General features: G+C 46.9%; 5 protein-coding genes across 5 annotated transcripts; 3 read left to right on the top strand and 2 right to left on the bottom strand.

The window, feature by feature from the left end:
- Nucleotides 1-4,704: 4,704 nt before the first annotated feature.
- GGS25DRAFT_517846 (ornithine aminotransferase) lies at nucleotides 4,705-6,229 on the bottom strand (the record flags this gene model as incomplete). Its single annotated transcript, XM_049263448.1, has 3 exons — nucleotides 4,705-4,860; nucleotides 4,968-5,669; nucleotides 5,726-6,229. The coding sequence occupies 3 exons, from the start codon at nucleotides 6,227-6,229 to the stop codon at nucleotides 4,705-4,707; spliced, it is 1,362 nt and encodes a 453-aa protein (XP_049119717.1).
- A 1,289-nt stretch (nucleotides 6,230-7,518) lies between these two features.
- GGS25DRAFT_108215 (glycosyltransferase family 22 protein) lies at nucleotides 7,519-10,249 on the top strand. The gene is made up of 5 exons (XM_049256019.1): nucleotides 7,519-8,126; nucleotides 8,200-8,427; nucleotides 8,489-8,682; nucleotides 8,740-8,910; nucleotides 8,966-10,249. Exons 1-5 carry the CDS (start codon nucleotides 7,860-7,862, stop codon nucleotides 10,032-10,034), a joined length of 1,929 nt encoding a protein of 642 aa, XP_049119716.1. The 5' UTR covers nucleotides 7,519-7,859; the 3' UTR covers nucleotides 10,035-10,249.
- An 88-nt stretch (nucleotides 10,250-10,337) lies between these two features.
- Nucleotides 10,338-14,225, bottom strand: GGS25DRAFT_473991 (Cullin-domain-containing protein). The gene is made up of 3 exons (XM_049259588.1): nucleotides 13,057-14,225; nucleotides 11,100-13,000; nucleotides 10,338-11,033 (listed from the first exon to the last, which is right to left on the bottom strand). The coding sequence occupies exons 1-3, from the start codon at nucleotides 13,639-13,641 to the stop codon at nucleotides 10,976-10,978; spliced, it is 2,544 nt and encodes an 847-aa protein (XP_049119715.1). The 5' UTR covers nucleotides 13,642-14,225; the 3' UTR covers nucleotides 10,338-10,975.
- Nucleotides 14,226-14,925: 700 nt separating this feature from the next.
- On the top strand, nucleotides 14,926-21,091 carry GGS25DRAFT_473985 (P-loop containing nucleoside triphosphate hydrolase protein). Its single transcript, XM_049259587.1, has 7 exons — nucleotides 14,926-15,622; nucleotides 15,731-16,537; nucleotides 16,606-18,397; nucleotides 18,460-18,546; nucleotides 18,618-19,868; nucleotides 20,000-20,068; nucleotides 20,377-21,091. The coding sequence occupies exons 1-7, from the start codon at nucleotides 15,308-15,310 to the stop codon at nucleotides 20,700-20,702; spliced, it is 4,647 nt and encodes a 1,548-aa protein (XP_049119714.1). The 5' UTR covers nucleotides 14,926-15,307; the 3' UTR covers nucleotides 20,703-21,091.
- Nucleotides 21,092-22,197: 1,106 nt separating this feature from the next.
- GGS25DRAFT_473981 (uncharacterized protein) lies at nucleotides 22,198-22,971 on the top strand. The gene is made up of 2 exons (XM_049259586.1): nucleotides 22,198-22,604; nucleotides 22,663-22,971. The coding sequence occupies exon 2, from the start codon at nucleotides 22,704-22,706 to the stop codon at nucleotides 22,941-22,943; it is 240 nt and encodes a 79-aa protein (XP_049119713.1). The 5' UTR covers nucleotides 22,198-22,604; nucleotides 22,663-22,703; the 3' UTR covers nucleotides 22,944-22,971.
- Nucleotides 22,972-24,183: the final 1,212 nt, after the last annotated feature.

Here is a 24,183-nt window from a genome sequence, read left to right as displayed (position 1 = left end):
TTAATCTAGACCGGGTCAGGTTGAGAAGCTTAAAGATGGGATTAAGTATATCGATGGCGATAAAAAAAGCATAAGATAAAAATAGTGTAAGTCGAATTACGAGGAAGGATAATCACAAGGATGGATGGATACAAGAGAAGGCCGCCTTAAAGGGAGGAGTGTAGTAATAATAGGTAATTATGAGTAAAGAAGAAGAAGAAGAAGAAGAATAGAAGGAAGACCAGAATAATCCGGGGTAAGGAAAGAAGGAGAGATCAATGGATGGCAACAGAAGTCGTTGAGGTGAGGCGATCAGATTTGTCCACGGGACGAGAAGGCAGGAAAGGTACCATGTTTAGTAAATCCAGGTAGAGGGTAGAGGGCTGGAGGGGGCAGAGGGCAGAGGGCAGAGGAGAGACGAAAGACTCGTAACAAGCTTGGAAGATGGTGAACAATGAAGATCAGACTCGTCACTCGTGACTGTTCAGCGCATGATAACGTTGATAAGGCAATCGAAGCACTGACACGCAACGCTAATCTAGAAAGCCGATTCCGCTAGGTCCGAATCCACTTTATTTTCATCATTTGCGCAAATCAGATGTAATAAATCCCCCTTCCTAGCAGCTGCTTTGCTACTACATACTGCATACTAGGTAGGTACTAGGCACTAACCTAGGTAGTCCCTGCTGGGGCTTTCAACCTTAGCTAGGGTGCCCGGTGCTAAATGGATGTTACGTACCGCAATTCTCATCCATTGATTCCATCCATCAACCTTGAATGATTTGTTTCCCTCTAATAGTACATACATATAGTGCACTAACTTTAATGTTCCAGGGCTTCAATCAATTTGATGTTCAATGTTCCTTCAAGTTGTGTGCTACAATTGTTCCAAGGCGCTAGACACTGGCTACCTAGTACCTAGTAACCTAACCTAGGTGCTTACCTTATGTGGTACAGCACTAGTTATATAACTAAGGGGACAGATGAAGCCACAAGCCTCCCCCATTTTCGATTTTCGATGTTCGATGTTCAAGGTTGCTACTACAAATTAGGTATTGTTTGTACCTACATACATAGTACAGAGTAGTTTCTTAATAAATTCGAGCTCAACATTGTTCAAGTTGTTTCTCATGTTTCTTCTCATGTTTCTTTCTTGTCTACTAACCCAAGTGCACATATATGATGCACAACTTGAACTATCCATGTATTCCTGCCTACATACCTAGTAGCACCATGTTACATATATCCATGCTTCTTCTTCAAGTCCCGATTGGTTCCATCATCGGCCATTGATCCATCCCAATTGATCGTCTTTTCGAACCCAATCAGTCCTGTTCTTTGATTCCTTCGACTGGCCCCCATCTGAACTACCTGGGCCATCTGGGGAAGGCGGTCTGTCTCTGACTCTGCCTCTCTCTCTCTCTGGCTCTGGCTTTGGCTCTGGCTCTGGCTCTGGCTCTTGATTGTTTGCATCTCCTAATGCAGTCCATGTAATAAAGAAGGACGTAAGAAAAGGGGGAATTGTTGTGCTTTCTTAAGTCAGGGTCGAGGGTCCTTCCTTTGCTGGCTTTTACTGGGCCCTTTTTGCTTCCTTCTTATTGCCCCAGGCAGGTCAGGCAGGTTGAATGGATGTCTTTGTTCATGCGCCATGCGTTCGTTATACTTGGGATATACCTCAACCAAGTCGCAAGCAACTATTCGCATTGCATCATTGTCGACCGCCTATTCCACGTTGCCTTCTTTGTACGGTCCATGGCCTGCATGTGGTTTGTATGACCAGGCAATGACCAGGTAATGACCAGGTACTAGTACAATGGACTTGTTTTGTCTGCCGCTTTCTTGCAGCTACTAGTTTATTGAGGCTCACCCTAAAATAAAATAGTGCTTGTACATATTTACGAATTATGAAGTGATGGTCATTGATTGATCTGACTGGTCTAGTCCGAATGTATTTATACGCCAATGCCTATCAGGGGAGGTAGCATGGATTCATTGATCACAAGGTTTTCCCAAATCGATGGCCGATTTCTCTTGTAGGACCTCAAGACTCAAGTGCTGTCAAGTGCTGTACTTGTAGTAGTACAATGGTAAGAAAAGTAACTTAAGTAAGAGGTAAGAGAGGACCTACAAGGTTGGCGCTTATATCGGTGGGACAAAGCAGCCATTTATCACTGGACCCTGAAAACCAGCGGCTCATTCAATTGATTCGTCTTGTTCCTATCTTCCTATCTCCCTATCTCCCTATCTTCTTATCATTGACTCCGTAACCGGGTCTTTTAGCTCACCTCTCAGATCCAAACCAAACTTCACGAATCCTACCACATACATACCACATACACATACATATCCATATCCATATCCTTTTGTCTCCTGCTTCTTATCGGCGATCGCATTGCATAGTACCTCTCTCCTGTGTCTAGCTGCTGACGCCTAGGGTCATGACAAGTCGTTCCCTCGTATACACCTACATACCTACATATCTACTTGCATAGATGAACAAAGTGTTCGATTCGCCAGAGATAGCCAACCTACATATAAGTATTCCCCTTTCTCAGTTCTAATCGATTGATTCATTCATTGGTTGATTCTCCAACGCTCCCCGGAGTCTCCTTGCCTGTGAGCTGTAAACATTATGCACGCCCGTTCATCACTTGTGTCGCTTTAGGTAGACCGAAGCTACACATTGTGCACTCGGCAACAGTGAAACATACATATGTGCCCCCATGGGACTCGGTATGCACCTTTCTCGATCCGAGAGCAAACCGGAAACCCGAACCAAAGGAGCCTTTTTTCTTTTCTTGGTTTTTCTTCTTCTCTTCCTTTTTCGAAGTCTTTAGGTTCTTTCTTTTTCCCTTTTGCGCTGTTCTTGTTCCTTTTTCGGTTCTTCTGTCTCTCCACAGCTGTCTCCAACACACACTCTTTACCCCTTTTCGCTATGTTAGTTTCGAACCTCGAGACGCTTACATGTAGGTTCCAAGCTTGAGGCTTATATTGTATTGTAGGTACTTTTTAAGGTTCCTGTCCCTGACTTACCCGATACCTAAAATCCATTTATACATAAATTCAATTTCAACACCTTGGCTTCTTGTTCAACCTCCTCTTATTACGAATCCCTAACTGTAACCAAGTATTAGATTAGGTTAGGGTTAGGCATGTATCAAATCTTGAGAGGTTGGGGGAAAGCAAGTGGCTTATACTTGTACTTGTACTAAGAACAGTCGGAAAAGCTTCAATGTTCTTAGTAAGTCGATTCAATGCCGAGCATCATACATAAGCCATAAGCCATAAGACGCAAGGCCCAGTAACCTAGGTTAGGAACAAAAGAAGTCGACGACGCATGGAGGCTGCTACCACTACTACCACCACTGCAGCAACAGAAGCTAGGTAACCTGCGGTCTCCGGGCCACATGAAATTTGTGAGACACGTCTACTGCATTAAGCTAAGGTAGGACTTTGGTTTTTAGGGGTGAGTTGGCGAGCCTACATACCTACATACTATGTACAATAATACATAGTAACAACCTCCATCAAACTTGTCATCCATCCACCACCCACCACCCACTATCCAAACGGCCCTGGATCCGTGCGTTTGAACCACCTTCCCCAGCCCGCCCGCTCACTCGCTTCGTATCAGCTTGTAGGTACATAGTTAGGTAGGAACGTCTACCCATTAACGGCGTTCCCTTTCCACACCTCGCTACCCACCTAGGCAGACACGGGCACTACACTACATTAACTAGGTTACACCATTGCCACCAAAAAAAAATACAGGGTCCCCCCCCCCGCATTACCCCGTTTGGAAACTTGGGGGGGCTTTATATATGTAAGTCCTACCTACACAGTAGATAGGTACCTAGTAGTTAGATAGTCCTTTGATAATGAGCATTGAACATTTGAATATCCTAATCGTCAACCAATTCTACCTACCTAACCTACCTACTTAAAGGTATGTAGTTAGTTAGCTACAGTACATAACTAATCCCTGCATAGGTAGGTAGGTAGGTAGCATTGAAAATGTTGATGTCCCCTTGCTTTAAGCGAAGTATGTATGTAGGAACCGATCAATCAGCATACCTAGGTAGTTACATACATAGGTGCCCAGCATCTCAGATGACCTATGTACATACATACCATGTACATACTGACAGGCAGGCAGGCAGGGCAGGCAAGCAGGAAGATGAGACGAACCTGGTTTAATGATTAGACGATATCATGTAGGGTTAACTAGGTATTTACACGTTCACATATCAAAACGAGCTCAAAAGTGACAGCGTTGCAGAAATACATAAAATGTAGGTATCTAAGTTGAGTTTACTATATAGGAGTAGTTAGTAGTATCAATGGTAGCAGTAGGTAGGTCAAGTAGCCTCGCATTTTCTTTCTTTCTTTCTCGCCACCACTCCCTGTGTAGGTATTTTGTTTATTTCCACTTGTGTACCTAAAGTACCTGACCTAGGTTAGTCGACGCTGTTGTGCGCCTTGCCAACGGAACAGCCGTGGAGAAGTCTGTCTGTCTAATTCCAATCAATCAAAAATTCAATGCCGTTCCAATTCGTCCAATTCCCTTTTATTTCCTACGAACTAATGAAAATGCGGGGTGTCGATAAGGGGGGGAGGGAGTATGTGAGTGTGTGTGTAGGTATGTATGTATAAGTGTTAGGTGTGATTGTGAGTGTGCTGCTACCGCGTGCTGCGTATTGCGTGTGCGTGTGCACAGTGAGGAAATCAATTCTCCAGTTCGACGTGGACATTCTCATGTTGCTTTAGATTTGGTAGCTCCTGTAGTGCGTCACCAATGATGGTCATTGCCTTTCGCAGCTGTGTCTCCGAGATGACCAATGGTGGTGCGAACCGGATGATATTTCCATGTGTCGGTTTAGCCTAATTGTCTCAGTAAGCTACATGCACTGTGTGTTGCTAAAAAAGAAAAGGAAAGGAAAGGAAAGGGAAAAGAAAAGAAATTAGCAAAGCAATATTGCCGGTCTTACCAAAAGTCCCTTTGATTTTAGGAGAATGCATAGGTCCCAAGCTGAGTGGCCATTCGTTTTTGATTCGTCGATAACAACGGCATTTAGTAGCCCCTTTCCGCGGACGGTCTTGATAAGAGGCGAATTAAGTGCTGTCAACCCGTCGCGGAAGATATTACCCAGCTTCTCAGCTTTCTGGGTAAGCTGCTCCTCCTCCATGAGCTCAAGAGCACGAATAGAGACAGCGCAACCTAATGGGTTTCCACCATACGTGGAACCGTGGGTTCCAGGCTCGACAACAAGCATGATGTCTTTACTACCGAGGACACAACTGACGGGATACATGCCACCAGAGATAGCTTTGCCCAACGTAATCATGTCTGGCTTGATGCCCGCCCACTCAGAACATAGCATCCGTCCTGTGCGACCGATACCCGTTTGAATCTCATCACAGATAAGCAGAACATTGTGCTTCTTGCAAAGCGCCTGGACCTTGCTCAAGTAATCAGAATCAGGAACCACTACGCCTGCCTCTCCCTGAATTGGCTCGACAATGAATGCAGCAGTCTCCTTTCCATGAGCCTCTAGCACTTCCTCCAGATCGGCTACGTTGTTGTACCGAATTGCCTTACCAGTCGATGGGGAGACGGCCCCAACGTTAGGTACATATGGGCCGTAGTTTGCTTTCGACTCTGGGTCAGTGGACAGGGTCACAGCCGTCATCTGCGCGTGATACGTATTAGAATAGATGTTTTGCTCATAAGTGTGGGATAACCTACTGTGCGGCCGTGGAAGTTTTCCTCGGCACCGAATACCAGTGCCTTGTCTTGGGGCACCCCCTTGACTTTGTACGCCCACTTTCTCGCAACCTTTATGGCCGTCTCCACGGCTTCAGCTCCGGTGTTCATGGGCAAAACCATGTCATACCCGAACATCGATTGCACCTTTTCGGCCCACTTGGGAAATACGTCATTGTAAAATGCCCTAGAGCTCAAAGTCAATCTTCCGGCCTGTTCGGTAAGAGCCTTGATGAGCTCCGGGTGACAATGGCCTTGGTTGACGGCGCTGTATGCGGAGAGGAAATCGATGTAGTGCTTTCCTTCCGGGTCCCAAACATCGGCACCTTGCGCGCGAGCGAAGACAACGGGAAGAGGGTGGTAGTTGTGTGCGGCGTATTTGTTCTCGGCGTCAATCGCGCTCTTGGTCGAGGAAGAATGGTATCTCGACTCAGTCGTTGAGCCATTGCCGTTGTTGGCAGTCGGTCCGTCTGCGTGAGGAGACATGGCTACGAGGAGATTGACAAGGCTGGTAGTAAAGGATTACTAGGAAGTAACAATTCGCGACGCGAGTGTTCGTTCAATGGTTTAAGAGGTTAGGTAAAGGAGTGAGCCTATTGCTACAATAGGATTTCCGTAAAAAAAAGTTATGGGTATGTTCTCTTGCGGATTTGGTTAGGAAGAATGAAGATTCTCTAAAAGAAAAAGAGGGCAAAATATTGGAGGAGAGAGTAGAGATAAATGGAAGAAACAAGGCGGGGCGAATCTGAGGTCAGGAAGTTTTGGTACGTAATGTGAACAGACTTGAGTGATAGCCACTAAGCCTCTAAGTGCAGGTCGAAGCGGTTTATCCAGTACCGACGCGGCGATGATGACAAGTTTTGCCCGGGATTTTTGAAGTTCAGCACCAGTTAGTCACATGCGGTGAAGAAGGCGACTCCGGTGGTCTGGCCGTGCCGAAGCAAAGCGAAGTGGACAAGGACAAGGGACAAGAGGGGGAAGAGGGTACGAGAGTGAATGGAGAAGATGAGAATAAAATGAATCTATCTTGATCTTTCAAGCTAAGAGAGAGACGGACGACTTTTTTCTTGCTCTTACTGTCGACTAGTTTTTGTAAGCCTTACCCTTGACGATTCATTGCTCGTCCGATTAACTACCACCTACTAGTTAGTATCCATGGGCATAGTGTGGTAGCCACTGGTAGGTATGTTACTATGTTAGCAGGTAAGTTATGTATGTAGGTGGTAGAATCAAAGAACGAGCCAGCCAACCAACCAACAATTATTGGAAATATAGGTAATCACCAAGCAAAGTAGAGATAGGGAGAGATAAAAAAAAATCATAGAAAAAACAAAGTAATACCCAATACAACCGGACTTGCATCAGAGTGCGTTCGCCGAGCCCGGAGTAGTGACGGTAAGCCGATGAATCTTCAATCGCGGGCCAATCACAAAATCTGCATTTTCCGTCTTGTCCAATAAAGTGATGAAAATTTGATGATCGTGGGGGTGGTATCCGACGTTGGTATTGCTTGGCAGCAAACATAATGATGAGGTCATGTGAGGTTATCTGACTATCGAGTTATCTTTAAATTCAATTAAGCGGAATAAAAACTGGTGTAAGTTGATTGAATATGAATAAGGTTATGTTGATATCGGGTCGTAATGATTTATGGAGGCAGCCTCAAAGGTAGGTACGGCTGTGGTCGGCCAGCTGCCCAGGCCCCACTGCCCAGTTGCTTAATTGTGCCCACTTACTTTTACGTAAGGCGGGCAAGGTAGTAACGTCTTAACTAGGTATTAACGAACGTTTGAACTTCAACTTTGACATATTACCCAGTACCTACATACATACATACATACAAATCACTCCATTCGAACCTCGATTGGGACAGTTCCGAGAAATCCAAATTTGGCTTGAAGAATACTATCGCAACAAATGCCAGGTAGCCTCATCTATCTTGGTATCCAAGCTATATAGTTATTTCCTTCGTTGTTTTATTTCATTTAAAAAGATACCATTCATTCTCTTGAGTAAACAAACACTAAATCCCTAGATACCCCCCCTTCCGATGTGATGACATAAAACGTATGAGTGCCTACGTATCCTGAAATATATTGATATATATAATGAGAAGATGAGTTCAGAGAAGAAGTCAAAAGCCAAAGCGTCTAGTGCGACTTCGACTTCGACTTCGAATTCGATTACATCAAATCCCTCAAAGAGTCATGTATCCCATCTAATTTCTACTCAAGCGCGAGAGGCGCTAGCTGTCATTTTCGCATTTCGTCTCATCAACGCGCTCTGTGTCCGTACTTTCTTTCAGCCAGATGAATATTTCCAAGCTCTCGAGCCGGCATGGCGTATGGTGTTCGGGGAGGACAGCGGCGCATGGATAACCTGGGTGCGTACGCTCTTCTAAACTCATCCCCTTTAACAAGCCTTAGCTAATTTGTAGGGATTCTTAATTAAAAAAGGAATGGCAACATAAGATCCGTTCTTCTGTTCATCCTGCCGTGTTTGCCTTGGGATACTACATCGTTGAGAACTTTGGGGGCCCAGGAATGGATCCAACGATCAAAGCCAAATGGCTCATCGCGGCACCCAAGGTTCTACAGTCTGGCTTTGCTGCCCTGAGCGATTGGTACTCATGGAGGCTTGCCGAAAGGCTCTACGGTCATAGTAGTGCCGCTGCCTGGTCTGTCGTAAGTTTCCTTGACTCATCTGAAGGGTTCTAGTGCAACATTTACTCATAGTCGCATGTAGTTTCTTGCGACTCTGCTGAATCCTTGGCAATGGTATACTGCAACGCGGTCCTTTTCCAATTGCTTCGAGACTACCCTAACAGCCATGGCTCTCTATTACTGGCCCTGGGAGCTGCTTGGGACGGATAACGACGGGAACAAAGAATCCCAGGATTCGTCAATTCCACTATTCGAGACGTGGGGTCAACTTAATAGGTAAGTCTAGAGCCCTTTTGGAAACATCTTATTCTATACTAAGCCGTAGTTGTCTAGTCTCCGCCTGTCTCTAATGCTGGCCGCATATGCGGTTCTATTACGGCCAACTAACATTTTGATATGGATGGCCATCGGTACTCTTGTACTTACGAGAGCTACCCTCGGTGGAAAGTCGCCCCTTACTCGAAGGAACCTCCTCGTTGTGTATAGGGAGGTGCTTCTTTGCGGGTAAGTAAACTGTCGTCCGCCAAATATACTTAGCAAGTAAAGCTAATTCGCGTAGGTCTTTTGTCCTCGGGCTGTCTGTGTTAGCTGACAGGTTATACTATGGAGATTGGACATTCCCTCCACTTACATTCCTTCATGTCAATGTCGCGCAGGATCTCGCCGCTTTCTATGGACAGAATGACTGGCATTATTATCTCTCTCAGGGCATACCCTTGCTATGCACTACGATAACCCCGTTCGTATTGAAGGGCATCTATAAGTCTCTGGATGCAGAGACCTCGAAGTGGCCGGTGGTGACTTCCAACGCTCTTAAGGCACTGTCATTTGTTATTCTCACAACTATATCGTCCCTGTCTTTTATATCTCACAAGGAAGTCCGCTTCATCACACCCCTTCTACCTGCTTTCCATATCCTAGGTGCGCCGCATATCGTATCTTTCTTCACGACAATAGCAGATGCTACCGCTACTTGCTCACTGCCATCCTTAGGATGGAAGAAGGTCCCCTTGCTAGTAGCAGGGCTCCTCGTCAACATCATCATCGGCGGGTACCTGTCCTACTTCCACGCCGCAGCGCCTATCAGTGTGATGAGCTTCCTCCGGTCCGAATTTGAAACCACCCACCCAACTCATCTCGCCATCCCGCGCCCCACAACCGAACCAGACGACGACGACAGCTTCTCCCAAGAACTCTTCGCCCTCTTCCTAACCCCCTGCCACGCCACCCCCTGGCGCTCCCACCTCGTCTACCCCTCCCTGCGCGCCCGCGCCCTCACCTGCGAGCCCCCCATCCACACCCCGCCCCGCTCCCCGCAGCGGCAGGCGTACCAGGACGAGACGCGCCGCTTCTACGCCGACCCGACCGCCTTCCTGCAGCAGGCCCTGTGGCCCCGCGACGGCCCCGGCGAGGACATGGCCCGCTTCATCGTCGGCTACGAGGGCATCGAGTCCGCGCTGCGCGCCTACTTCGATCCGTCCGGTCCCGGCGCCCGCCACAAGGTTAGCCTGAAGGAGGTCTGGAGTCAGTGGAATGGCCTGTTCACGGATGATGATAGGAAGGCGGGTCGGCTGGTCGTGTGGGCGACGGGGTTTTATGAGGATGAGGGATTGCCTGTTGAGCCGTAGATGCATAGGGACGGACCTCTGTATCTGGGTAGGCAGGTTGGCGGGAAGGCGGTGTTTGCATCGGGATGCGGATGGTTGGGTACATACTAAAGCTTAGGTATATAAGTAGGTTCGGTATTTCGGTGTGAGCTACCACGTACGTGGCTTACAACAAAGCTACGGATTCTAGTACGCTATTATTACCTAACCTAGGTTAGGTACCTAGGAAAAGAAGTGCAACCTAGCCTACCCTTAGTAAGGTGCAGTACCTACCGAGGCAGTATATAGAAGACCCATCACTTTACATAATAAACAACTGCGTCCCTACCTACCTACTTACCTACCTAACCTAGCTTGCCATATCACATCAACGGTACCAATCATCTATCTATCTGGTTCATCACCTATGTAACCCCCCAAGTGACCTCCTAACCTAGGTACCTACCTAGACATGGATAGAGGAGAAACACCCACCAACGCCTACTTACATCTCAGGAGCTCTGGTCGAATGAATGTCCATATCCATACCTACGCACATACACGCAAATATAGAACCCCCCCCTCTATCCACCAATCTCTACAACTACGAGCAGGAAGCAATCCTAAGTTTCCTAACTAAGATCGTTTAATTTACTGCAACAAAAGAACGGTCAATCATACCTGTTCTGTTCTAGAAATCACGGAGTACCAAAAAAAGAGGGGGGGAGTATTAGTCGGTATTAGTCGCGCAATAGTATTACTACCTACACAACCAGATCATATCAGGTCAGATCACGCCTCACTGTCACTGTAATAGTCACTGCTACTGATCATTCAAGATTAGGCTATTCCCAACTTCAACTGCTTCGAGTTGCGTATAGAGTTGAATCCACAACCACCACAGTGGGCTACGTACATGCTTCTATGCAAATCTAGGCCTTCCATTCCATTGAAACCAGTTTCAGCTACCTGCAAGCCAGCGTCTATGCTAGGTATGAATAGGCGTTACCCTCTCGTTCGAGGTAGTCTTTCTCGATAAGCCTGAGAATGGATTAGCTTTGATAGCTGGCACATGGGGTTATTACTGGGTTACTGGGCTAAGCTTACTTCTCTATGTTCTTCTTGATCTCAGATGGCTCAATAGCGCCCCGGCTCTTTGTCTGGTTGATGACTTCGGCAACCAGGTTGACGTGTGTCATGGTCTTCCTGCTCTTCATGATTCTCACAATCGCGGCCTGGCACTCAAACTGTCTGTCTTGTGCGACACGCTCGTGAGTGTCTTGGTTATCCTGTTTGGTCTCTTTGAGTTGGACTTGGTTGATCTTTATGCGGAATTTGGGGTCGGTGAATGTCTTGTTCACCGTGAAGGTATCTGTTGGTAGAACTTCCTTCCCCTTGGGATGTTTTGTAATGACGCGGACTTTACCACATGCCAAAGACTGCAAGGTTCGATCGAGATCTGGCCCATTAAGGCCACTGCCATCTGCGATTTGCTTATAAGTGAGGAATCCATCTGGCACAGCGTCAAGTTGATTGAACAACGTCAATACCACGGCTTGGAATGCGCTGACAAGAAGCTCTTTTGGTCCCTTATTGAATTGAGCCTTAACAATGCAATGAGCGAGTGAATGCTTCCAAGTAAGCCGTCTTCCGGTGTGTTTGTGGACATAAAAGTCTTCAAATAGTCCGATTTGCTTGGCGACATTGCGAGGTACCACGAGCTGGGTATCTGGATATGTTGGCCAAGCCGCAGCAGACAAGATATTAACTTGAAGGTCTAAGCTGCTCTTACCAAGTCCAATGCCCTCTAACAAAGACTTGAAAGAAGACATCTCCTCGCGGGCAATTTGCTGATCTTTGAACATTTGCTCAAGATTATGGGTGAAGTTAGAACCGCATTCATTCTTGAGCTTTGTGAGCATGCTTCTTTCTGCATCTGCACTGGCACTACGACTCATCAAGATCCGCCGGGCCAAGTCTTGTTTGTAAAAGGCCTCGAAGACGTCCTTTCCTTCAATGAAACGGAACAGTTCGAGAGCCTGATCTAGCTGCCGGTCCAATTCGGCATCTTCATCGCCAGTGCTGGCTTGTCCACTCTGTTCAGCATCCATTCGATCTTTTACGTCCGAAAGCAGTGATTTGGGTAGGTTCTTAAGCCCACCCCTCAACAGCGCATCGATATACTTAGCAATCATTTCGCCAACCTTGGAGGTACCCGTCTTCCATGAAGATAGAATCTTTCGATCATTGATAAAGCTACTAAACGATTGTCGCATGCTGTAGGTGAATCCATCATCTTTGTTGAACGCATCTCGGATCATTAGGTCTAGAGATCTTCGAAATTCGAGCAAGCGGACAACCATTTCGTCTCCGCGAGAGGTATCATTCACAATTTCCGAGCCCGCTTCTCTGATATACGTTGACCAGGGCTGCTCCAGTTTTTTGTGCATGCCTGATAAACGTAGAAGGTCATATAGGGCTCTCATGGATTCAATAGCTTTCTCATCCAAGAGCTTCCTAATGCTGCCGCCATCGAGAAGTTTTTCAGAGAAATTGGATATTAGGGCTGCATTCGCATAGTCCATCAACTTTCTCTTCGTCGTACTATCAAAATTGTATGCGTTGCAACGGTATTCTTCGCGTGCCAGTAGTTTCTCGCAACTGGCAATGTAACTCTTTAGGGACGCTGTGCCTTGCTCATCAGCAAATTCGGCGTAATACGCCTTGGATGCTTTCCAGATACATGGCTCGAAGAATTTGCCATAGATGTTTAGGACATGAAACATGGAGATCGAGTCACGCAGTAGAGCTGGGTCAAACCGTGGATCTCCTTTTCGGTCATATTCCACTAGCTCACATGCACCAGCAACGCTCTTGGGGCCTGATGGAAATGTGATGAATACGATCTTTCTGAATAGCATTATGGCCATGTCGTTGATCTGTGGGAACTCCTTGGTGCTCAGCAGAAATGATCGGTCGAGGTAGCTGAAGATCGAACGGATTGTGGTCTGAGACAGCTTGTCAGTAGAAGCCACGATGATTATAATGATTTAAGAATATTTACTGATTGAGCATTCCATATCACCCAATATTTGTAGGTGCTCCTCAATATGTCGACATTCGATAAGCCAGATTCTGCCGCCACAGCTTCGAGAAGGTTGTTTTGTAGGTATTTTTCGCAGTGCACTAGCAGCATGTCATATAGAAATTTAGATTCGCCATGTCTACAGAGATCTTCCACTGCGCGGTATAGCTTCTCGAGTGGTTGGCGGGGTTGCTTCTGATCGAATATATCCTGAAGAGCGTCAAGCAACTCTTGTCTGATGGTAGCATAATACTTCTCGAGATCGTCAGTTCGTGAGGTAGTTCGTAAATTCTTGATGATAATCTTCTTAGCGCCCTTATGAGGTTGGAAGGCAGTGTGAGGTCTCGTCAAGTCGACGATCTCTGGCTGCTTGCCCAGCACCTTGCTCATTGTCGGAATGTCTGGGTCGGTCGAGGTGTTGAGTTTAGGACGCTTGTGGTCAGAAGTGGAGGACTGGCCGTCGAATGCTAGTTGCTTGATGTTACTGGAACCAGTCGGCTTTCGTTTGGACGGGGTCACAAATGAGGACAATCCGTCGCGAGGCGACTGTCCCGGTGAATGCATGGACCTGGGGAGGCCCTGCAACTACCAGAATAGTCACTCGGGCCTGAAATTGGGGCTAACGGGGTGTGGGTTATGGATCTTTCAAGGCTGGCAGAAAGTTAATAGGTAGCACCTTGCGATCACAAGCATTGAAAGAAGTGATGGATGGGTGTGCTATAATGGAGGTGTTGGGGATATATGGTGGTGGATGGAGTGGGACGTTGAAACAAGGTGCAGATGGATAGAGCTGTGTAGTTGGCGTAGTAGATGGTAGTGGATGTAATAGATGTAATATGTATAATATGTACAATATGTGTAGTTAGTATCTACCACTTTTGTGGGCAGCAGCAGCTTGCATCAGAGGATACACATGTAGTAACTGTACATGCATTTGCATCTAGACACCCATACCTGCATACACCAATTACATCATGTATGGAAACTGGATGGCATCAATGATGGACAGACGCATAAACATACCTATGTACGTAAGATAGGTAGGTAGGTACCTACCTTTGCTCTTTAATGGTATGGATGTAGATGTGGATGTGGATGTGAATGCGAATGTTGAATGTGGATAAGTTTAGTTAAAGGTGAAGAGTGGCATATCAATGTGGGTGAATGGTGATGCAACTAACTAACCTTAGACGCGTCGGGGTTCAAGCTGCGGGGCTTAACTCCGTCTTGGCCTGTGCTCTACCCGTGTTGCCGTGCCAGGTGCATAGGTAACTAACTACTTGGTAGTTACTTGCTATCAGCACAACTTTAATTTTTCTTATCGATAACTACCAAAATGAGTGTAACATATGATTGATTGATAAAGCACTTTCAAAGTTCAACATTGTTAATAATTAACTACAAACTTTTCCAACGTGTGCACTATCTACCCTGTATTACATACATATATAAAATGTGTATCAGTATATGCATATCAATGATTGATACAGTCAATATGATTTTGCTACAGTCACTGATCAATAGACATTATCCAGGCTTGGACATGGCATCAATGATTTGAAAAAGGGATACACAAGTGATGTGTAATCTGCGACTGACTACATGTATGCAGTGTGCATGATTAGATAGTCTAGAACCCGACTTCGGATGCGCAGCAGCTCGGGAATCGGACAAGTACTACTGTAGCTTACATATGAGTAGAGAGTCTAGAGACTGTAGAGTGCAGCACATATGGCCCGAGAACCGGGGCCAATTGAATCATTGATGGAACATTACAAAGTACATTACTAGTGATAACTTGGCTGCCTAAACCATATGCAGATAAGCTCATGACCCACATATGCCTTAGTCTAATGCTTCACCCCCAGCTTAGTACCCAGCATAGTACCCAGCTTTAAGCTTCTACTAACAGTAAACGCCGATTGAAATGGAATTTAAGATGGAATTGAACTGAAGTTCACCGTTCCCTCCACTTAAAATTATTAAACGAACATCACCAGCTCTTACTAATCGTCCCGTGTTCATTTTTTTTTACCTTTCTCATTCCAGCATTCCATGCATCTTTTGGATTACACTGCTACCTAGATTTTTGGCAGCATTACCTCCAGAGCTATACATAGGTAAACTTCCGTCAACACTACACCTTATTGCGCAATTGGAGTTCCCCCTACCTATACTATGATCTTTATCGTCCAATCTTCAACTTAAAAGGTACCTACTCAAGGCGGTCATGCGATTCGACGACCATACCTCCCAACAGGTCCTCCAATCGACCGGGTCCTTCACGGGCTATAGGCCGCTTCAAGAGCTTGGAAAGAATTATCTTAGTGCTACTAAAGATTTCAAACAGCCCCTATGTGGTAACGAAGAAGGTTGGGGGCCTTTGAGTCCCTTTCGTTACGACTTCACCCCGTGCTTCATCGATGTATGGGTATTTGTTGTGGCTGTATTTGGTATCCTTGGCGGAGCTCTGGCGGTATGGTACGTTCTACGAAAACGTAAACCTACTGAGCTTTCCAAGGATTGGCATTTCTGGATAAAACAGGTGCGTTTGAATGCTTCTGAAACTGAAAAACACAGAAGGGATCCATCATAATATCTTATGTCGCATATTGAGCTTCTTGTTTGTACTGACAAAGGATCATCACGTTAGTCCTTGCTTGTTCTCGTCTTTGCCGATGTAGCCGCGCAACTCGCTATCCAGATCATCAACTTCCCAGGAATATGGCACGGCGATTTCCGAGTCATCACGACCTTCTTTACTCTCATATCCCTTGGTGTTATCTTTACGGTTCAATGGCTAGAATATGACCGCATGAGAAATGCCAATGGTGTCGTGCTATTCTATTGGCTGCTTCTCTTGCTCGCGTATGCTGTGAAGCTGAGGTCCTTGGTGTCCCAGCAGATTTACCATAGCAACCTTCCATACTTCATTGCTTATACTGTTGGGTTTGGTCTTTCCGCAATCGAGTTCGGCATTGAATGGCTTTTGCCCAAGAAAACAAGCAGTTATGAAGCATTGGTGGACGAGGAAGGGGAGGAATGTCCGGTAGAATACGCGACCATTTTCTCTCGGCTTGCCTTTTCCTGGATGACCCCTCTCATGAAACAGGGTTACAAGCAATATCTCACCGAGGACGACCTCTGGGGCCTGACTCCTAGTGACAAGACCTCTGCAACCGGTGATAGGTTTGAAAAGGCATGGAAACATCAACTGAACCGAGGAAAGCGTCCTTCTATATGGCTAGCCTTGTTCCACGCTTATGGCGGGCCTTATATGGGTGCTACGTTTTTCAAGGTCATTAATGACCTTGCCGCATTCTCACAGCCTCAGCTTCTACGTTACCTGATTAGCTTTGTGGATTCCTATAGTGAAGGAAAGGTGCCTCAGCCACCTGTTAAGGGTGCTGCCATTGCAATTGCCATGTTTTTCGTCGCAGGTCTGCAAACTACCATGATTGTGAGTTCTTCAATAGCATAAGGCCTTGTCATTATACGTACCTAGGCACTTGAACTAACACACTCCAGCACCAATATTTCCAGCTTGCCTTCGTCACTGGCATGCGCATCAAGTCGGGTCTAGCGTCTGCTATCTATAAGAAATCACTAAAGCTTTCGAACGAAGGGAGAGCTACAAAGACCACTGGTGATATCGTCAACTACATGGCCGTCGATGCGCAACGCCTTCAAGATCTCACCCAGTTTGCGCAACAACTTTGGTCCGCCCCGTTCCAGATTACTATCTGCATGATCTCACTATACCAGCTTGTCGGATGGTCTATGCTCTCCGGAATCGCTGTAATGATTGTCATGATTCCTATTAACGGCTTCATTGCTAGGTTCATGAAGCGTCTACAAAAGGATCAGATGAAAAATAAAGACGCAAGGAGTCGTCTGATTGCTGAGATTATAAACAACATGAAGAGCATCAAACTCTACGCTTGGAGCACAGCGTTTATGAATAAGCTAAACTATGTCAGGAATGATCTCGAGCTCAAGAATCTTCGCAAGATTGGTGCTGGCCAAGCGTTCGCTAATTTCACCTGGAGTACTACTCCATTTTTAGTATCATGCTCAACTTTCGCCATCTTCGTCTGGACCAAGGATATCCCGTTGACAACTGACATTGTGTTCCCTGCTCTTGCTTTGTTCAATCTACTCACATTCCCGCTTGCTGTGTTGCCTATGGTAATTACCTCTATTATCGAAGCTTCTGTTGCTGCTGGTCGTTTGTCAGACTATCTCACAGCCGAAGAGGTCCAACCTGATGCAATCAACATCGGCCCAGCCGTAGAAGAACGAGGCGAGGATGCTGTCGTTATTCGTAACGCGACTTTCTCCTGGAATCGCCACGAGCCCAAGACTGTCCTCAATGGCATCAACCTCACTAGTCGAAAGGGAGAGCTTACATGTATAGTTGGTAGGGTAGGGGCTGGAAAGTCATCTCTCTTACAGTGTATCCTCGGCGACTTGTGGAAGGTAGATGGTGATGTATATGTCCAAGGCACAGTGGCATATGTCGCCCAACAGGCATGGATTATGAATGCAACAGTTAAGGAAAACATCATTTTTGGACACCGATACGATTCAAATTTCTACGATAAAACGGTCAGGGCATGTGCACTTCTTGCTGATTTCACACAGCTACCCGATGGAGATGAAACCGTTGTTGGTGAGAGAGGAATATCCCTAAGTGGCGGACAGAAAGCTCGCGTTGCTCTTGCGCGGGCAGTTTATGCGCGCTCTGATATCTACCTACTTGACGACTGTCTATCTGCAGTAGATTCCCACGTCGGCAGACACATTATCGAGAATGTATTGGGCCCGAAGGGTCTCCTCAATTCTAAGTGCCGTATCTTGGCTACTAACGCCATCTCGGTTCTCCCTGAAGCTGACTATATCTATCAACTCAAAGATGGCGAATTTGCGGAGAGTGGGACGTTCCGTCAGCTAATAGCCATGAAAGGAGGCATCGCAGATCTTGTTAAGTCCTTGGGCCAAGATTCTGCATCAGCATCCGCAGAGGCTAGCCCCGAGGGTTCAGGAAGTGAGACGTCTACGTATATCGAACCGGATAATAATCAAGACAAGGAAGAAATCGAAGAGGCTCAGGAAGGCCTTGCTGAATTAGCACCCATTAAGACTGGGCCTTCTTCAAGTTCGGCTATACAGAAACGGGCAGGGAGTATGTCAACTCTTAGACGAGCAAGTGCAGCCAGTTTCAAAGGTCCAAGAGGCAAACTCCAAGACGAGGAGGGGCCTAGTTCTAAGACTAAACAGACTAAGGAACACTCAGAGCAAGGAAAAGTCAAGTGGGATGGTACGTGTCTCTCTTTAGGAGTTCTTGCAAAACGTATAATCATAAGGCTGACCGTTGAAAAGTTTACATCGAGTACGCCAAAACTAGTAACTTAGTAGCTGTCTCCATATACCTCGTCGCTTTACTCGCCGCGCAAACGGCACAGATTGGTTGGTTTATATCCTTTATATCCCCTTCCAGGCCCCGCAATAAGGTCATTATTATGCTAACGCTTCTTTAGCCGGTAGCGTTTGGTTGAAGAATTGGGCAGAGGCGAACGGAAATGCTGGAGCTAATCCTCAAGTTGCGAAATACCTTGGTATCTACTTTGCTTTCGGTGTCGGCTCATCTGCCTTGACTGTTGTTCAAACACTCATTCTATGGATATTTTGCTCCATCGAGGCCTCGCGAAAGCTGCATGAGAGAATGGCGACGGCAATCTTTAGGTCGCCAATGTCGTTTTTTGACACTACTCCAGCTGGAAGAATCCTGAATCGTTTCTCAAGTGACATATATCGACTAGATGAGGTTCTAGCCCGGACTTTCAACATGCTTTTCGTAAATCTGGCCCGCTCCGGGTTTACGCTAATCGTCATCTCTGTCAGCACTCCTATTTTCGTCGCATTGATTCTACCGCTGAGTGCAGTGTACTACTGGGTGCAGCGATACTACCTCAGGACATCACGAGAACTGAAACGATTGGACAGTGTCAGCCGAAGTCCCATATATGCACACTTCCAAGAATCTCTAGGCGGTATCAGCACCATCCGAGCATACCGACAGCAAGACAGATTTGAACTAGAGAACGAATGGCGGGTGGATTCAAACCTACGGGCTTACTTCCCATCCATCAGCTCAAACAGATGGTTGGCCGTTCGTCTAGAGTTCCTCGGTGCCGTCATTATCCTTGCGGCTGCTGGATTCGCTATCATTTCCGTCACGAACCACAGTGGGCTGAGTGCTGGAATGGTAGGCTTGGCCATGTCGTACGCTTTGCAGATCACGACTTCGCTCAACTGGATCGTTCGCCAGACAGTAGAAGTGGAAACAAACATCGTGTCTGTGGAACGAGTCCTCGAATATGCACGCTTACCGAGTGAAGCTCCTGAGATTATACCCGGACACAGGCCTCCAGTTGCCTGGCCCGCAAATGGAGCGGTTCAGTTCCACAACTTCAGCACCCGCTATCGCCAAGGCTTGGATTTGGTGCTCAAGAATATCAACTTGGATATCAAGTCTCATGAGAAAATCGGTGTGGTGGGACGGACTGGAGCGGGCAAGTCCTCGTTGACGTTGTCCCTCTTCCGCCTAATCGAGCCAGATACCGGAAACATAAGTATAGATAACCTGAACACATCGACGATTGGTTTGTTGGATTTGCGGCGACGCCTTGCGATCATCCCTCAAGATGCCGCGCTCTTCGAGGGTACAGTTCGTGATAATTTGGACCCAGGCCATGTTCATGATGATACAGAGCTTTGGAGCGTACTAGGTAAGTGTTACACGGATCTCACTCATCCTTATTCGTGCCGCAGGGCGGAGAGACCACATGCTCTCGCGTAACTCCGCCCAGGTCGGTCCCTTCCCACCATCTCTATTAAACTGACACATCGTCACTCACAGATCATGCACGTTTGAAAGAACATGTGGCAGGTATGGAGGGCGGACTAGAGGCTAAGATCAACGAAGGAGGTAAGTTCAAAATTCACGCTTTCTTTCGGCTTATGTCGTCGTCGTTATGGTTGTTGTTCCTTCCTCGCCGGCTACTTGCATGATGTGCGAGGGTGCAGGAGCAAGCGAGACTCATTCTGGCATCTTTGGCATGTCGATCTTGATTCGTCGGCTTGGCTTTTTCTTTTTACGAAATTCTAGATAGGACCCTGCATGGTCGTCATGTTTCGCTCATGAAGGCCAGCAGCGGCCCACCTAATTAGTGACTTGGACACGATGTTACTGAGGCAAACGAATTGACACACCAGCTAATGATTCCGTCTACATAGGATCCAATTTATCTGCTGGACAACGACAACTAATATCCCTAGCCCGTGCAATGCTCACACCGTCCAACATCCTCGTGTTGGATGAGGCAACAGCAGCCGTTGACGTCGAAACCGATGCAATGCTACAGAGTACACTGCGGTCCGAAATCTTCGCTCACCGCACCATCATCACAGTTGCTCACCGTATTAACACCATCCTTGACAGCGACAGGATAGTCGTTCTCGACAAGGGTGAAGTGGTTGAGTTTGATACACCCAAGGCGCTTCTCCAAAAGAAGGGGGTTTTCTATGGTTTAGTTAAGCAAGCCGGTTTAGACACAGAGTAGTTGTTTTAGTCCTGGGATGGAATGAAGCCGTTTGCAGTCTTTCCGGTTTATCGCATGTCCTGAGCGAGCATGGAGTTTTGAGAAAAAAAAAAAAGAAAAAAGTCATTGAAGTAGGTACTTATTAGCCATATAACAAATTGAAACCTCTACGCATCGTTTGCAGAAGCGAATATGAAAATATCTACGTAGATACCTTGATTTGTTTCACCTCATGTGTATTTACCTACTTTACATTTAGCAATCACCAATCTTTACGTATGTTGGTTCTTCCTACTGTCTAGCCTAGGTAGTCTAATTCAAGGGTCTTCGTTACCTAGGCATAGACTGAAAGTAGCCGTTGACGCCATTCCTCAACGTCGAGTCTATGATGATTGATTGATAGATCTCCCTCCCTCCCTCCCTCCCTCCCTCCCTATACATATATGTCTAGAGGCCCCTCTCGCATATACAGTCATACACTCTGGACATCAACGATCTTTAGCCCGTTTATAGCGTCTAGTTAAAAGCCGTAAGCAGCCAGAAGCCAGAAGCCAGCAGCCCGACGACGCTAAGATTGGTAAGTAGGTAGGTGGCCTTTGGCGATCGATGTGAGCCGAAGGAGGAGCGCCGGTTCTCTCGATGATGTGATGTGAGCTGTTGGCCTTTCCCGTACTTGCCGTACTGATCCTTTACCTATTACCTACCTACCTACCTACCTACCTACCTACCCAGACTATGTAGGTCAACATTACGCGCTTCCTGCTCTGCTCTGCTCTGCTCTGTTCTGTTCTGGGATACATCCTTCTCGTAATGCCTAGGTAACCTACGTCCCCCTTCCATCGTACAGTAGGGCACTACCTAGATAGGGTAGCATAGCAGGGTAGGTAGGTAGGTAGGTGTGAGCTCGGTGTTGGACAGGTAGGTACAGTAGGTACCACGTCGCCTCGCAGCTTGACCCTCGTCCGGCCCTGCCCGCCTTATGCGTTTTGCGTTACCTACGCTGTACTCGTTTGTGGTGCCGCATATTGGCGGAGTTAAGGAGGGGGGCGATGGGAGATGGGATATGGGATATGGGATATGGGATATGGGAGGAAGGGGAGGAGATGGGAAAGATGGGGTTTGCTTGCTGCGCGTGACTCTGCGATGCCTAGGTATGCACAGATGTGTTGCTTTGCCTGGTAAGGCGAGGTGAGGTGGGGGAAGGGAAGGGAAGGGAAGGGAAGGGGAAGCGGCGGAGAGTGTAAGTGTAGGTAGGTAGGTAAGATAAGCATCACCAGGTGAGCTCTAAGAGACGGCCTGACACTGGCACTGACCTGGCCTAGCCTGGCTTGGCTTGTCGGCGTTGTGTCCTTGTTACGCAAAAGAAGGGAGTATGTTTTGATGTGATGTTGTGATGTCGTGAAAAAAAATAAAGGGGGGAGGAAAGGGCGGTCGCTAACGGCCTAGGTGTTCGCCCCCTTTTTTCCGCTTTTTTTTTTTTTTTTTTTTCCTTTAATTCGCCTCTAGGTAACTATGTACCTGCTATTTCTTTTCCTTGTTGTCTTTTCTTTGTTTGTTTGTACTTCGTCAGCCGTTCGCCTTGTATCACGTTGAAACACCATCATCATCATCATCGTCATCATCCCTCCAAGTTTATTTCTTTTTTGGTGGCTTTTTAGGGGGGTTGTACCTAGGTACAGTGCGTAAGGTAGCTTGGCGGGGGTTTGTGGATTTTTTTTTTTTGGTTGGCTCGTTGGTTTTCTCTCTTTTTGCACTTTGCACTTTGCACCTTTTGCTTCTTTTTGTTGTTGTTTCCAATTCGGGCAGCGTATTCGTGATGGTATGTTTAGTTAGTTAGTCTTAGCGATGTTACACAGCGGCATCTGGGTGTGTGTAGGTAGGTAGGTACATACCTGGTATATAGGTATGTATGTACTGGCATGGCTATGTATACATTGTGAGTAACTTCATTCAGCGTCTTATACATATTGTATATACATACCTCTATACCTACTCACAACCGAGTAAGCCTCAAGGTTCTCCATGTATGTACGCCGCAGCGTGTTGCTGGGTAGGTATCTACTAGGAATAATATGTAATGCACCTACCGCTACCTACCCTTGTATGCAACTGGTGAGCTGCCATCTTCCCGTCGGGTCGTCTGGCGCCGCCGCCACGGGCGTGCAGTTGTTCAAGGTTCTCATGCATTCTTTTTTGTCTAATGCGGGGTGGTCAATGGGGAAACGTCTTGCTTCCCTCCCACGAGGGTTGATGGGCTTTTAGTGTGTGTGTGTGTGTGTGTGTGTGTGTGCCTCCCCTACCCCCAAACTTTATACGTAGGTATGTATGTACAGTACCCCCCCTTACCTTGGTAATGGTGGTGATTTGTTTTCTGTATTGTACAATACACACACACACACACACACACACACACACACACACACACACACACACACCTATACATATATGTAGGTAGGTACCTACCTAGGCCTAGTACCTACATACATACATACACCTCCTGTGGGCAGATATGTACGGTAATCTATGTTTGTCCTGTGCAAAACATGACGAGTAAGTTTGACAAGGTCCCTTTTCTTTGCTTTCTCGGCATCACATCTCAAAACCCATATCTCCAATCGAGATCCGCGACCCCGCGCCCGGTATAAGTAGGGTAGTAGTGAGAGAAAAGAAGAGACATCTGGAAAGAGGTGAGAAAGAAATGGGGAGGGTGGGGGGGGATGATATATTCTGGTACGTCCTATTGCTATGTAAGGATTCCTGTGGTAGGCGGCTATAATTGCCTGGCCTTCTGTTCTCTTGCCTTCTCGAAGTCTTTCCTGTTCCACGAAGACCCCCCCCCCCCCCCCCCCCTCTTGCTCGAATCGACTTGCATTTTGCTATTCCCGTTGTACAGCCCACCCACTTACCATTTACATAGGTGGGAGGGTCCGAGTCGATATGGCTGATTGTTGAACACGATGTTAGCTTAATATGTATTGTACCTACCTACATACCTATCTCAATGGATGCTCTCTGGTGGTTGCCCGTACCTACTTACTTGCTATACGCTCGCTTCCCAACATCATCTCAGACCCGGGGTCATTACACCCGCGGTCCAAAACGGACAAGGCGAGGTTCTATACATACTTGTAAGGTCACAGGTAGTTCTCTCTCTCTCCCTCTCTCGCCCTCTTTCTGTGGCGCGTTACAACTTCGGAGTTGGCACCCCCATCGCTCTTAACTACTCAGGCTTGGCTCGGCCCGGGCCATCCCACTCATCATGTTACCAGCCGGAGTTGTGCAGGAAGGGTTTTCTTATTTACCTAGGCAATTTATGCACACAGAATACGGAATGCCCGAAGGAGGGAAACGGTCTCTCTTCGGTGCAGCTGATGCTACATACCTACTTCGAGTATGGTGGACGTTGGACACACATCGTTGAGGATGCATTCTCAGCTTTGGTGCTGAGGGTGTCACTAGGTGGGTATCTCTCGTGTGTGGCTACTACTGCGAAGAAGTCTTC

The sequence above is a fragment of the Hypoxylon fragiforme genome (genome assembly GCF_022984875.1).
Source record: "Hypoxylon fragiforme strain CBS 206.31 chromosome Unknown GGS25scaffold_2, whole genome shotgun sequence".
Lineage (NCBI taxonomy): Eukaryota > Fungi > Ascomycota > Sordariomycetes > Xylariales > Hypoxylaceae > Hypoxylon > Hypoxylon fragiforme.
This window is presented reverse-complemented; position numbering and strand designations above follow the sequence as displayed.

What these genes read in the sequence shown, in the direction of transcription:
- GGS25DRAFT_108215 (XM_049256019.1), top strand. Translation starts at nt 7,860, where the DNA reads ATGAGTTCAGAGAAGAAGTCAAAAGCCAAAGCGTCTAGTGCGACTTCG. An exon ending in ACGTGGGGTCAACTTAATAG is followed by an intron (nt 8,683 to 8,739) that starts GTAAGTCTAGAG and finishes GTAGTTGTCTAG; the next exon opens with TCTCCGCCTGTCTCTAATGC. An exon ending in AGGGAGGTGCTTCTTTGCGG is followed by an intron (nt 8,911 to 8,965) that starts GTAAGTAAACTG and finishes TAATTCGCGTAG; the next exon opens with GTCTTTTGTCCTCGGGCTGT.
- GGS25DRAFT_473991 (XM_049259588.1), bottom strand. Translation starts at nt 13,641, where the DNA reads ATGCATTCACCGGGACAGTCGCCTCGCGACGGATTGTCCTCATTTGTG. An exon ending in TGATATGGAATGCTCAATCA is followed by an intron (nt 13,001 to 13,056) that starts GTAAATATTCTT and finishes AAGCTGTCTCAG; the next exon opens with ACCACAATCCGTTCGATCTT. An exon ending in ATCAAGAAGAACATAGAGAA is followed by an intron (nt 11,034 to 11,099) that starts GTAAGCTTAGCC and finishes ATCCATTCTCAG; the next exon opens with GCTTATCGAGAAAGACTACC.
- GGS25DRAFT_473985 (XM_049259587.1), top strand. Translation starts at nt 15,308, where the DNA reads ATGCGATTCGACGACCATACCTCCCAACAGGTCCTCCAATCGACCGGG. An exon ending in CGCGCAAACGGCACAGATTG is followed by an intron (nt 18,547 to 18,617) that starts GTTGGTTTATAT and finishes ACGCTTCTTTAG; the next exon opens with CCGGTAGCGTTTGGTTGAAG. An exon ending in GGCTAAGATCAACGAAGGAG is followed by an intron (nt 20,069 to 20,376) that starts GTAAGTTCAAAA and finishes CCGTCTACATAG; the next exon opens with GATCCAATTTATCTGCTGGA.
- GGS25DRAFT_473981 (XM_049259586.1), top strand. Translation starts at nt 22,704, where the DNA reads ATGTATGTACGCCGCAGCGTGTTGCTGGGTAGGTATCTACTAGGAATA.